Source organism: Ursus maritimus, unplaced genomic scaffold (genome assembly GCF_017311325.1).
Source record: "Ursus maritimus isolate PB19 unplaced genomic scaffold, ASM1731132v1 scaffold_18, whole genome shotgun sequence".
NCBI lineage: Eukaryota > Metazoa > Chordata > Mammalia > Carnivora > Ursidae > Ursus > Ursus maritimus.
In genome coordinates, this window is record NW_024424230.1 from 34,715,022 (window position 1) to 34,728,713 (window position 13,692).

General features: G+C 35.9%; 1 protein-coding gene across 6 annotated transcripts in view; it reads right to left on the reverse strand.

Moving 5' to 3' along the window:
• The window catches only part of KIAA1328 (KIAA1328 ortholog), a 355,285-nt gene that overhangs the window by 120,683 nt on the left and 220,910 nt on the right, over positions 1–13,692 (reverse strand). For all 6 annotated transcript variants that reach the window (XM_040632581.1, XM_040632580.1, XM_040632583.1 and 3 more), the window contains one exon: positions 3,998–4,671. In XM_040632581.1, coding sequence (XP_040488515.1) covers positions 3,998–4,671 — 674 coding nt within the window. The remainder of the gene's footprint in view (positions 1–3,997; positions 4,672–13,692) is intronic.

The following is a 13,692-nucleotide window of genomic DNA, read 5'->3' on the forward strand; positions in this document are numbered from 1 at the left end:
GCCTCACACCTGTTAGGTTGTCTTTGATCAAAAGGAAAAAAAGATAACAATGCTGGACAGGGTATGAAGAAAAGGGAATCCCTATATACCATTGGTGGGAATGTAAATTGATACAGCCATTATGAAAAACAGTATGGAGGTTTCTCAAGAAAATTAAAAATAGAACTACCATATGATCCAGCAATCCTACTTCTTGGTATCTATTCAAAGGAAATGAAGTTAGGGGCATCTGGGTGGCTCAGTCAGTTAAGCATCTGCCTTCGGCTCTGGTCATGGTCCCAGGGTCCTAGGATCGAGCCCCTTGTTGAGCTCTCTGCTTAGTAGGGAGCCTGTTTCTCCCTCTGCCTCTGCCTGCTGCTCTGCCTACTTGTGCTCTCTCTCTCTCTGTGTCAAATAAATAAATAAAATCTTAAAAAAAAAAAAAAAAGGAAATGAAGTTAGTATCTTGAAGAGAGACCTGTACTCCCATGTTCATTGCAGTGTTACTGGTAATGAAAACAACCTAAGTGTCAACAAATAAATGGATAAAAAAAGATATATTTTATATATATCTCAATATATATATATATATATATATATTCAGTCATGAGAAAGAAGGAAATCCAGACAGTTGCAACACCATGGATGAACCTAGAGGAACATACTAAGTGAACACACGAACATACCAAAACTTGTGAGACATACTTAAAACAGTGCTGAGACAGAAATGTATAGCACTAAGTGCTTCCACCAGAAAAGACGGAAAGTCTCCAATCAATAAACTAAGCTCCCACCTTAAGAAATTTAAAAATAGGAGAGCAAGATAAATCTAAAGCAAGCAGAAGGAAGAAAATAATAAAAGAAATGAATGACATAAATGAGACCAGTATTACCTTGATAACAAAATTAGACAAAGACAGTACAAAAAAAAAAAAAAAAAAACACAGACCAAAATCCCCCACCAGTATTGATGCAAATGACCTTAACAAAATATTAGGAAACAGTATTTGGTAATATATAAAAAGTATTTTATACTGTAACCAAATGGGGCTTATTTTCCAGAGATGCAACACTAGGTCAATATTCAAAAATCAATAAATGTAATCTACCATATTAGCAGGCTAAATTTAAAAAAATCACATGATCACATCAATTGATGCATAAACAAGATTTGAGAAAATTCAATATTCATGATAAAAACTTTATATAATCCATAAGAAAAAAATTGATAAATTAAGCTTCATCAAAATTAAAACCTTTTGCTCTGTGAAAGATCCTATTAAGAGATTAAAAGGATAAGCTACAGAATAGGAGGAAATATTTGTAATCTACATATCTGAGAAAGGACATATCTAGAATATATAAAAAGCTCTCAAAATTCAACAGTAAAAAAAACCTTAAACAATCCAATTACACAGACAAAAGATATTAAAGAGACAATTTACCCAAAAAGATGGAAGAAGGGCAAACAAGCAAATGAAAAGATTTTCAACATCATTAGTCATTTGAGAAATGCAAATTAAGAACAAAACAAAATACCATTACACATAGATTAGAACAGGCAAAATAAAAAATTTGTGACAATTCCAAGTGCTGGTGAGGATGTAGAGAAAAAGTCCCTCATACATTGCTGGTGAAGAAGTATTTTATACTAAATGTATAAGCTAAATTTAGATTTAATTTTTTAAACTAAATATACATTTATCATATGATCTATCAATCACAGTCCTGGCTTTACTTTGTAGAAATGAGAACCTTAGTCCACACGGAAACTTGTATAAAAATGTACATAGCAGCTCTATTTGTAACAGGCAAAAAACCAAGTTGTCCTTCAATAGATAAATGGTTAAACAGATCAGGGTATAACCATATCATGGGCTAGGACTCTGCAATCAAAAGGTACAATATACACAACAACCTAGATGGATCTTAAGAACATCATAGAGAGTGAAAAAGGCCAGTATCAAAAGTTCACACACTGTAATTTCATTTATATAACATTCTCAAAATGCCAAAATTATAGATATGGAGAATAGATTAGTGGGTTCCAAGGGTTAGGGATGGAGAGGGCATAAAAGGGTGGGCAGCTCAAATGGGGTAGTAAAAAGGATATCTCTATAGTGATGAAATAGTTCTATATTTTGATTGCTGTGGTGGTTACGCAAGTCTACACATGTGATAAAATGGCATAGAGCTAGACACACACATTGTACCAATGTTAATTTACTAATTTTGACATTGCATTATAATTACGTAAGACATAGCCATTGGGAGAAACTGGAGGGGAACCTCTACTATTTTTGCAACTTCCTGTCAATCTATAATTATTTAAAAAAAAAAGTTTATAAAAGCTCTATAAATATGTATAAACTTTTGCAATTTACGCATAAACAAAACTTGCTCAAAAACTTTTATAGCTCTCTCATCTAAGCTAGGATGATCAAGAGAACAATAAAGACTTTATTGTCGTTATGCAGCATTATTTTAATAAACAGTGCTGTTCTGATGAACACAATGCCTATTTACCATTATTATGTAGCATTATTTCAATAAACAGTGCTGTTCAGATGAACATGAAACCTATTCTAAAATTATCCATTCTCCCCTGCTGGACTGTGCTCTCTTTAAAGACCACGTTTGATTCATTTTTCTATCTTAAGTGCCTAGAACCATTTCCCACATATCACGGGCATTCCACAAATGTTTGTTAAATAACATTCTTAGGAGAGACTACACATTAACTGGAGGATTAGAGACTGGGGTCATAAAACTGAAGCAACCTTTTGGCATTTGGCGACAATCTTGTTATAAGAGCCTCCATTTTCAGTTACGTTAAAAGCCTCCAGCTTTCGACAATGAAAAGTAGAATTGTCTGACCATGTATGAAGAGAAAGAGGAAGAGCATTCCTGGTTGCAAGAAAAGTTTTACACTAACAGAAAAATGTCAAGATGGAACTCTCAAAGAAATTAGAATCTAAAAAATATTAGCCAGAATCTTTAAGTGAGAGAAAATTAAGTGTATCTGTATAGGATGTATGAGTGTGTACAAATGGGGAAATAGTAAGTTTGATCAAGAAGGAAATGACAGGGATATATATATATACAAGCACTTCCTTATGACAACTTGTAATTTATTTTTTAAAGACATAAATGACATATTATGTTATTTTATTTTAAATTTTTTATTATGTTAGTCACCATACAGTACATCATTAGTTTTTGATGTAGTGTTCCATGATTCATTGTTTGCATATAACACCATTCTTTTATCTTCAATTCTGCTGGTGGAATATGTTAAATATGTTAAATAACATATTATTATGTTTAAAATATAATTATGTCTGATTTATTACTAATTTTCCTCAAATAAATGAAGATGGCAAACTTTATGATGTTGCATGGAAAACTATGGTGAGCTATATAATCTCAAAATACCAATTTAGTTTTTACAACACTGTTCTTAGGGAAGAATTGTTAAGGGAGGAAGAGTTTAAGTGTGGGTAAGTTTATAAGAATTGGTTATTGAACAGGTTATGCTTCATAATGAGAAAAGGCTGAACTGAAAAGGCTCCTATCATTTGTTATATTTTATATTATGGTGGATAGACATAAATATGGAATGGTAATAGTTAATCACTTTGCTTTGCAATCTGATTCCATATCCTGAAGTCTCAAATTTTTACTTAATGCCCAATATTCTCTATAATGACCACAAACAGCAAAGGATTTTTATACAATCCTATCTTTTAAAAATATTCTCTTTGGAATCCAGCAAAAGTGACAATGGACCGCTCCGAAGTAGATATTCTAAGCTAACATTCTGGAAGACAAGGTAACTTTCTAAGTCTTCCCAAGAAGATAGTGGAATTTACTTAGTTGTCCTAGTGAGTATGCATCTTGAGCAAGCCAAGCCCCAGAGGAACCTCTGTTCCTTCGCAAGTGCTACAGTAGCACAACAGTTACTTTACACTGTGTTCTCCAAGCTACGGTCATTGCTGAAACAACAACTAAGACTCACCAATTGTAATCCAGTCGAGACTGATGAAGCTGCTGCTGTTTTAGGAGGAGCTTTGTCTCCTGCTGGGTCAGCAGATGCTGAAGGCGCTCTTTTTCAATTTCCAGCTCCATTTTCTGAAGCATAAGTTGCTGTCTTCTATTTTCTGAGAGTTGCTTTTTGACATCAGTTTCACTAGACTGCTGTGTCCCTTGACCATGCATCAGGGATGTCCAGGAAAGCCCACAATAACTGCATGATTCCAGATGTGTTCTGGAATATTGAGGGGCCATGTGTGTAGGATGGCTTTCATGAATAGGATCTGCATTTTCAGAAAGTCTATGAGCACAACACTGACTAGATGGAGTAGGCTTCAGGGGTTGGCATTCTTTCATCTTCAGTTCCACTGATGGAACCTTCTCTGTAGGGACTGTACCTGCTAGTTTTCTCCCTGGGGATCCAAAATCACATGTTCTGGTCTCTGATGGCACTCTGTCTAGGTCCGTTGTGGGATAACGAAAGTCTGCTGGTTTCAAAGAATTATTCCTAAACTTCGGAAGGGCTTCTGAAGCTGAGTCCTGGTTTGCAGACTTAGGTCTCTGCTTGGTTTGATAGCAGGTTTGTGATTTGGATACACTCAAGTAGGAACCATCTAGTTCCATAGCTGAAGACCGAAGAGTGCTTTTCCTGTTGGATACCTAAAAGGGACCACAAAATCATTTGTCAGGTAAGAGCACACTGAAATGAGTTCTTTTGGCTTTTCAGAAATCAATGATATATGTTTACCAAAACAAGGTTGCTGTTTTGTCTTCTTAAATAATAAATGGTCATATTCACACAGCTAAATGGACATGTTCCACAAAGCTAAAACCATTTTCAAACAATCTACATTTCAGTAAATCCATAAGGATGAGAAAAAGAAAGTGTTGCTATTTGCTGCTTAAGCAAGATGACAGGAGTTGCCAATAATGAGGGTTACATAAAATCAACTTTGAGAAGAGGCAAAAACATTAGATGTCATTCCGTCACCTTAAATACCCTTTCTAATGCCCTTTGTCCATTACACACAATGAAATTTGATGTAAAACGTTTCATCTTATACTGAATAGGATGTTAGTTACCGCTAGAGATTTGATGAGTTTTTATAAATATCTTCACAGCACACAAATAAAACCGAGCACTTTCAAAAAATATGATTCTAATCAAAAGCAGTTATTTAAATACAAAACATATTTAATTTCAGCTATAAACATAAGTGATTTTTCAATTAAGCTGTTCAAGTGATTATAGCCTGATACAACTCACACAGGAAGGAAGTAATTACAAATTACCTTTGGCAGGCCAAAAGAGTGAGCTCTCCCAGTATTTTCGCCTCAAGCCTGTTCTATCAGGAGAGCAAAACTTAGTTTATAATCAGTGATTCTCAAAATTTAGCATGTAGCAGAATCACCTTGGAGGAACTGTTAAATGTGAATTGCTGGGCTTCATCCCCAGAGTTCTACATTCAGGAAGTCTGGAGCAGAGTTGGAGAAGCTGTGTTTTTAGCCAGTTGCCAGAGGAGACTGATGTTGCTCATCTGGGACCACACTTTGAGAACCACTGATCTGTGTCATGGGACATCTGACTCCTCCTGTGTCCCTCTTATAGGACTGTTTTGGTTAAAATGGGTTCACCCAGGTAATCCTGGATAATTTCCTTATCTCAAGGTCATTTACTTCATCACATCTATAAAGTCTCTTGTCCTACAAAATCCTTTGTGTCATATAAAGAGATATTCACAGGTTCCAGGGAATTAGGACATGGGAATCTTTGGGGGGGGGCATTATTCAGTCTACCACAACTTCTTTTTAAATTAGAACTCATAAACAGTTGAGATGCTTATCTTATTCTGGAGATATGGAATAAATGAATAATTGAGATCCTTAGCAGAAGGTAGAGAAAATCCTGCCAATTAACTTTGCAACAGTTGAAAATGATGAACTGATTGGTAAAAAGTGTCAACAGATACACAGCAACACCATGTTTCTTATTTTCTGATAAAAGAGGGCTACTACAATGACTCTTAGGATTTTGAATTTCTACAGCAATACTAAAGGAGTTCTATTCAAACAAGAATGAGTCACATCTGGGAAAAAGACATGGTCCTCTTCAAAGAAGACACATAACCCATTACACTGAGCAGATGACACTGAATAGGTTGCAAGCTATAGAAAAGAAACTAGTCCTAGGGCAAAATTTATGATAAACTACCTCATAAAAAAATTAACCTTATTTTACAACTAAAGGGAAATTCTAGTCCACATTAATCTCCCCTACTCTGAACTTCTGTAGCACTTACTGTCAAAACAAATATTTAACATTTATCATCTGCTATTTTGTATTGTAAGTTATCTTTTTATAGAATTATTATATTTAAAAAATGACAGGTAAATTTTTTAAAGGTCTGGAAACTGAAATCAATTATTTAACATTATCATATATTTCCTAACCCATGTATTAGCAACATAACAATAGCATGTATGTATTATTTTATAGTCTTATTTTTGTCCCTTAACATTATTTACATAGGTGAATTTTTAGGTATTGACATAGCTGATACTTATGTTAATGGTACTAATTATTAAATTATTATAAATGTCAGGTATTTGGAATACTAAAAAATATTTTCTTTGGTAGTTAACTTTTTCTGTTTTCGAGAGGCAGTTCAACATTATGATTTTGATACATACTTTACTCAAAGAGAACACTGCTTTGCCAATTACCTGATGGGTGACTGTGCATGTTGGTAGGCAGGATTCCAAGATGGTCCCCAAGATTCCTGTCCTCTTGGTGTACCCACCTTGTATTATCTCCCCCCCTTGGAGTGTGGGTAGACTTTGGGAATATTATGAGATATGAATCCCATTATTATGCTACAGTAAATGGCCAATGGGACCTTATAGATGTAACTAAGGCTCCTCCTCATCAGCTGACTCTGAATTAATAAAAAGGAGATTATCTTATATGGGCCAGACCTAATTAAGTAGTCCTTTAAAAAAGGGTCTGCTGCCCTCCCTAATGTCAGAGGGTGACCTTGAAGAAATAAGCTAACATGTTGTGGGAGGACCAATGAAGGGGGTCAGGTGGCAATGACTTCTGGGGCAGAAAGCAGTTTCCAGCTAACAGCAAAAAGTGAGACATCTATCATACAGATGCAAGAAACTAAATGCTGCCAACAACCATGTGAGTTTGGAAGGGGACCTAGATCTCCAGATTAGAACACAGCCCAGCTGTCACCTTGACTATAGCTTTCTAAGACCCTGAGCAGAGAGAGGCCCCAACTAACCTGTGCCTGACTCATGACCCACAGAAACTGTGAGATAATAAATGTGTGTGTATTAAATTAGTAAATGTGTAGTAATTTGTTACAGCAATACAAAACAAATAAAGCACATTACTCAACTTGCCTGCCCCTCAGTTTTCTCATCACTAAAACAGGGATTAAAGACACCATCTACCTCAAAACAGAACACGGTCAGACGGGCAGTTTTCAAGGGTGCCAATTTATAAGAGTACTAATTTACAAAAAGGAAAAAAAAACCCTTTTACTTACCCAAACTTTTTTCAAGGAGAACATTATGGGGTGTGTGTGTGTGGAGGGGGGGAAGGGAGGATCTCCAAGAGACATGTGCAGTTACAGCAGATTACTTCTAAAGAGAATGAGTTCGGTTATCCATTTTTTGCTGCAGTGAGGATTGCAGGTTGGGCCAGAGTTAAAATGCTTGCGATAATAGGTTCTTCATCTCTGTCCTCATACAAAAGATGTCAGTCTTACCCTGACATCCCGCACTGCCTCTTAGGGTTATTGTGATACTGGATGAGATAATTCATATAAAGTGCTTTGGATAGTGTCTAACCTAAAGTCAGTATTCAAACCGTGTTTCCTATTATAATTATTACTACTGTTGTTATCATTGACTTCTCTGCCTCAACAATTCTTGAGGTCAGGGGCTATATTTACTGTGTGTATAGCACCGGGACTTGCAAGGTGACTAGGGGCTAACTGTATCAGAGAAGTAGAAAAAGTCAAGTTGGGTTATGGGTCACAGAAAATTAGAAATGAAAATCAGAATCCATGATTAGGCTGAATTATGTGCTACTAAGGAAGAGGAAGAGAGAAGAAATAGAAAACTGCCTGTTAGACTCTGAATATAAGAAATTAAGTTATTTTATTAGTGAAGTTGAGACAAATATTGCCTCTGGGACGCATGGAAGTCACAATGGGCCTGAATGAAACAGATGTGTTTTTCTTTCTGGAACTGCTGCTCCATGCCTTCTATGAGATGTTTACAAATGTAACTTCTTTTAACTAAGGCTTAAACTAACAAATCCCAAACTGCTGTCTCTGGCATATGGGTTTGATATGAATTTTTCAGACATATAACACTAATTTAGGAACCAATAGATTTTTTTTAATGGAGGCATAATTTACATATACTAAAATGCACACATCTTAAGTGTACAGCTTGATAAATTTTTACATTTGCATATACCCATGTAATCATTACCCCAGAAAGTTCCTAGTGCCCTTTCAGTCAAACCAACATCTTTACACTCCCAGAGGTAACCATTATTCTCAGTTCTATGACCATAGATTAGTTTTGCCTATGTTTCGCCTCATATATATGGAATCATACAGCATGCTACTCTTTTGTGGCTAGCTTTTTTTTTTTTTTTAATTTTATTTATTTATTTATTTGAGAGACAGAGAGAGAGAGAGAGAGATCAGGGAGGGCAGAAGAGGAGAGAGAGAATCTCAAGCAGACTCTGCACTGAGTGCAGAGTCCAGTGAGGGGCTCAGTCTCACCAACGATGAGATCATGACCCAAGCTGAAATCATGAGTCAGACACTCAGCTGACTGAGCCACCACCCAGGCACCCCTGTGGCTGGCTTCTTAAGCTCAACATAATTTTGAGCTTCTTTTATGTTTTTGCCTGTATCAATATATAATTCTTTTTTTTTTTTGCTGCATAGTATTTCATTGTATGAATATATCAAAATGTGTTTATTCATTCTCTTATTAGATTAGGTTGTTTCTAGTTTAGGGCTACTATGAATAAAGCTGCTAGAAATTCCTTATACAAGTCTTTTTTTTTTAAGGGGGGAGGGGCAGAGGGAGAGGGAAAGAGAGAATCTTAAGCAGACTCCCTGCCCAGCATGGAGCCCAATGTGGTGCTCAGTCTCATGACCCTGAGATCATGATCTGAGCCAAAATCAGGAGTCGTATGCATACCTGACTGAGGCACTCAGGTGCCCCTTTATATGAGTCTTTTTTCTAGAAACATGTATTTATTTCTCTTGGGCACAGGGTAGGCATATATTTCAATTTATTAGAAACAGCCAACGCGTTTTCCAGAGTGGTCATTCTCTCTTACATCTCCGACAGCACAGTGAGAGTCCCAGTTGCTTCACATTCACATTAACACTTTTTTTTTTTCAGTGCAAAAAAGGTGGTTTTATTAAAGCACAGGGACAGGACCTGTGGGCAGAAAGAGCTGCCCACCCTGATAGTATGTTTTTACTTTAAGCCCATCTGGTATGTAGTGAAATCTCACTGTGATTTTATTTTACGTTTTCCTGATATGTAATGATAGTAATTAACATATGCTTATTAGCTATTTGGATATCTTGTTTTGTTAAGTGCTTGGTGAAACCAATACCTTTAAATAATTCAAAATAATTTTTATTTTTTTAATTTTTAAATTTTTTAAAAAAGATTTTATTTCTTTATTTGAAAGAGAGAGAAAGAGAACAAGAGACAGAGCATGAGCAGGGGGGAGGAGACAGAGGGAGAGGGAGAAGCAGACTCCTCACTGTGCAGGGAGCCTGACATGGGGCTTGATCCCAGGACCCTAAGAATCATGACTGGAGTGGAAAACAAAAGTCAGCGACCCAACTGAAAGAGCCACCCAGGCACCCCTCCATGATGTAGCTTTTTAAAAAACTTCTTAAATATGAGGGCGCCTGGGTGGCTCAGTCGTTAAGTGTCTGCCTTCAGCTCAGGGCGTGATCCCAGAGTCCTGGGACCGAGCCCAGCATTAGGCTCCTCCGCTGGGAGCCTGCTTCTTCCTCTCCTACTCTCCCTGCTTCTGTTCCCTCTCTCGCTGGCTGTCTTTCTCTCTGTCAAATAAATAAATAAAATCTTAAAAAACAAACAAAAACTTCTTTAATATGAAATACAATAAACATAGAAAAGTGCACTAAATCAATACAGCCATCTCAGTGAATAATCACAAGACAATGTCTGCCCGTGTAACCACCATTTGAGAGGCAGAACGTTGCCTATATGCAGAAGACCCTTGATGGCACAGCACAATCACTGCTCTCTACCTCTCCTAAGGGAGCGACTATCTTGACTTTTATGGGAATAACTTCTCTGCTGAATACTTCCCTGCTTAAAAGTCCATACCAGAACTTGGTTTTACCTGTTTATTTTTAAAGTATAAATGGAATAATATGAAATATATTCTTCTGTGTCTGACTTCTTTACCCAAGATTGTAATTGTAAAGTTTATGTACAATATGGCATGTGGCTATAACTTGTTCCTTTTCATAGCTCTACAGCAAAAGTTAGCAAACTTCTGTAGAGGGCCAGATGACAAACATTTTAGACTTTGTAGTCTGTATAGTTTTTGTCATAACTACTCAGTTCCACTTTTGTGGTGTGAAAGCAAGAGGTAATACATAAATCAATGACTGGTCCAGTATAACCTTATTTATGGACACTGAAATTTGAATTTCAAGGTAATTTTCCCACTTCATGAAATATTCTTTTCTCCCCCAACCATTAAAAAAGTTGAAAACCATTCTTAACTCATGATACTGGATTTGGCCTGCTGTAGCTTTCCAATTAAACCTGATGATTACATTGAGCGCTCCTCCAATTAAAGGACTCTATGCATATGCTAAGATATGCTTAAAACCCAATAAGCAAACTGAATAATATGACTTGAGATGGGCTATCACACATTATCTTGTGATGTAAATGAGTTGATTGGAGTGCTTAATCAGAGATGAAAAGAATGATATTTAGCAGAAAAACATGCAGAAGAATATACCCAGGCAGGAAAAACAAACAGTATAATTGAAAAAAATAAGTTTAGACAGGAAATTGATCTGTAGATCACAACAAATAAAAAAGTTGAGTTCAAAATGGTAGCATGTTAGGGTTTGTATTATATAAAAGGTACCACAAACTCTGACTACATGTTGAGACTCTACAAGTGTCACAAAAAAAGCCACTGAAGTCTTTGATGTGATTTGCTATGGGATCCACAGCACAAAAGAAAGATAAGGAGAAATTGCAGGCATTTTAGGCTTATGACATAGTTGGAATATAATGTCTTTTAACTTGGGTAGATACATGTTAATGACAACATAAAAATAACATATGGAACATAAGACAAAACGCGAGAAAAGTATAAGGTTTTAAAAAAAATGTGAGAGACTTAGCTTGGACACAATGAAGAATTTTCTGAAAGTGGAAATTAGTAAATTTCTGAGTTGGAAGAGGGTTTTCTGAATCTTTAAGATACCTTCTTAAAATATGACGTTTTGTTTTATTTTGTGTATGACATTTTAGAAGACTCTCAAAACACAGTATGATATGATCTTGTATACACATATGCAGGCACACACGTGTGCAAACATACACATGAACATGCACAATCACATACCATTCCTATGGTGATACAAGGCTTTCCTGTGTTCTCACATGTTAAAAAACACAATAACACCTGCAGTATTGCTTTGTGAAACACGATCAACAAGTAAACAGTGATGTTTTCTAAGTTTCTGCAAATCATTTTTACAGGCCTGGCCAATTTCTCTGCTATGAAGCCATAAGAAAAGAGGTGAATTAAACTGCAGTAATTACTTCTTGCAACAGGTAGTTATTTACTCTGCACGATTAGGAAGTGATTATTTATAATGTGTTTATGAATTGTTAGCCACAGAATTAGTGGTTAACAATTTTAATAAATATTATTGATCTATTGATGATATTCATGTCTCTGATGGCAAATACTAATTTACTATCCTGGCAAGCACCCTATTAACAATCCTCACATTCCCACAGATAGCCCTTTAAGAGTGAAAATCTCAATTTTATAACTTCAAAATATTCCCCTGTGCCCTTCATTGAGAAGTCAGAAATTCAAGACCTATATTAAATATTTCTAAACCTAAATTACTATGTGTGGGAGAGGTCATTGCATTACCCAGAATATTTGGAATTAATGTGAAATAAGACATAGAATGACATGCTGCATTTTTAAAGTCAGACTTACATGGACCAGTTGTCAAGCTGACAGAAGCTATGTAATGCAACAGCTGCACTGTACGGTTTGCCAAAGTCTCATCCCAAATAAATGTTCATTCTCCCCAGCGCAATTAACTCTCCTATACTGGCAGATTTTGCTAGAAGATCATCAAGGTAGATTACCTTCCAGCGTTATGAACTAAATACTTACAGGTGTTATATCATCAGTTATAACTTACAAACTTTTGCATTTAGGAAGACATCCAGGCAAATGAATCATCTAATTTATGAATTATTTATAAGAAATTCACAGCATGCTCCTGGCATCATCCATGGCCTTTTCCAGGTCAGATGACACCAATTAGAGCTGAATTTTAAATTATTCAATAACCTGAACTCTCTTGTCATTTAACATATAGATATCAATGCAGTAAACAAGTTAAATCTAATGGGCCCTAGAGGTTTAAGTCTCCCTGCTGCTCAGCAGCTGAAGCTGTAGGCTATGAATGGAAGAGAAAAGTAACAGAATGCAGCAGTCAAATACATTTGCGAGGCTCTAATAACTTATTCTAGTTCCCACGGGGATTGTGGCACAACCTAGGATTATTGAATCTAAAACACATTAAAGTCAATAATTATGAGATATAAAAGAATACAGACACGTGATGATGTACAGATGACAGAATACTGCAACAGATACCAAATACTATACCAACTTTTAGGATCTGCATACCACAAGTGTGCCAACATTTGTAATAGTAACTACCAGACTCCGAAAAGGCTAAGCCTCATAATCTTTAATCATTACTACGTTTCTTGAAAGTTGGAATGTGTTGATTTGCTGTAAGAATAAATGAGAGTGTGGAGTAATTGACAGTATACTTGAGTTGAGGTCAAAAGACTTTGATTAGAATTCTAGTTCTGCCACTTACGAGTTTTTCTGTTTTGTTTTTGTTTTTGTATTTGGCAAGTCACTTTACATCTCTTAGGCAATTTAGACATTTGTAAAATAGCGGGTTGGGTTTGGTGATTTCTATAGCTTAGGCTATCTTTAAGAGCCAGAAAACCCAGGGACTGGATTGTTATACCCCAAGGAGATGAAGGAAAAGAAAAGGGTTAGATGAAAAATTATACAAATCAATAAATGTTCAGCTATCAACTAACAGACTTACTGCAAAATTACTGAATGTCCTTTGGTTCTATTTCCCCTGGCAAATTCTGTGTTTTTGTTTTTTTTAACAACATTACTGCCTTACGTGATTCACACACTAAAAAACTTAAATCAGTATCTTAATTTATCTGATTATTAAATCTTAAAGAAATACAAATGAAGATTGAATAAGGCAAACATACAGTTGTGAGGATAACCCCAAATACTTTGGTGAGATTTAAATATTTTGATGGGATGGCACAACCATT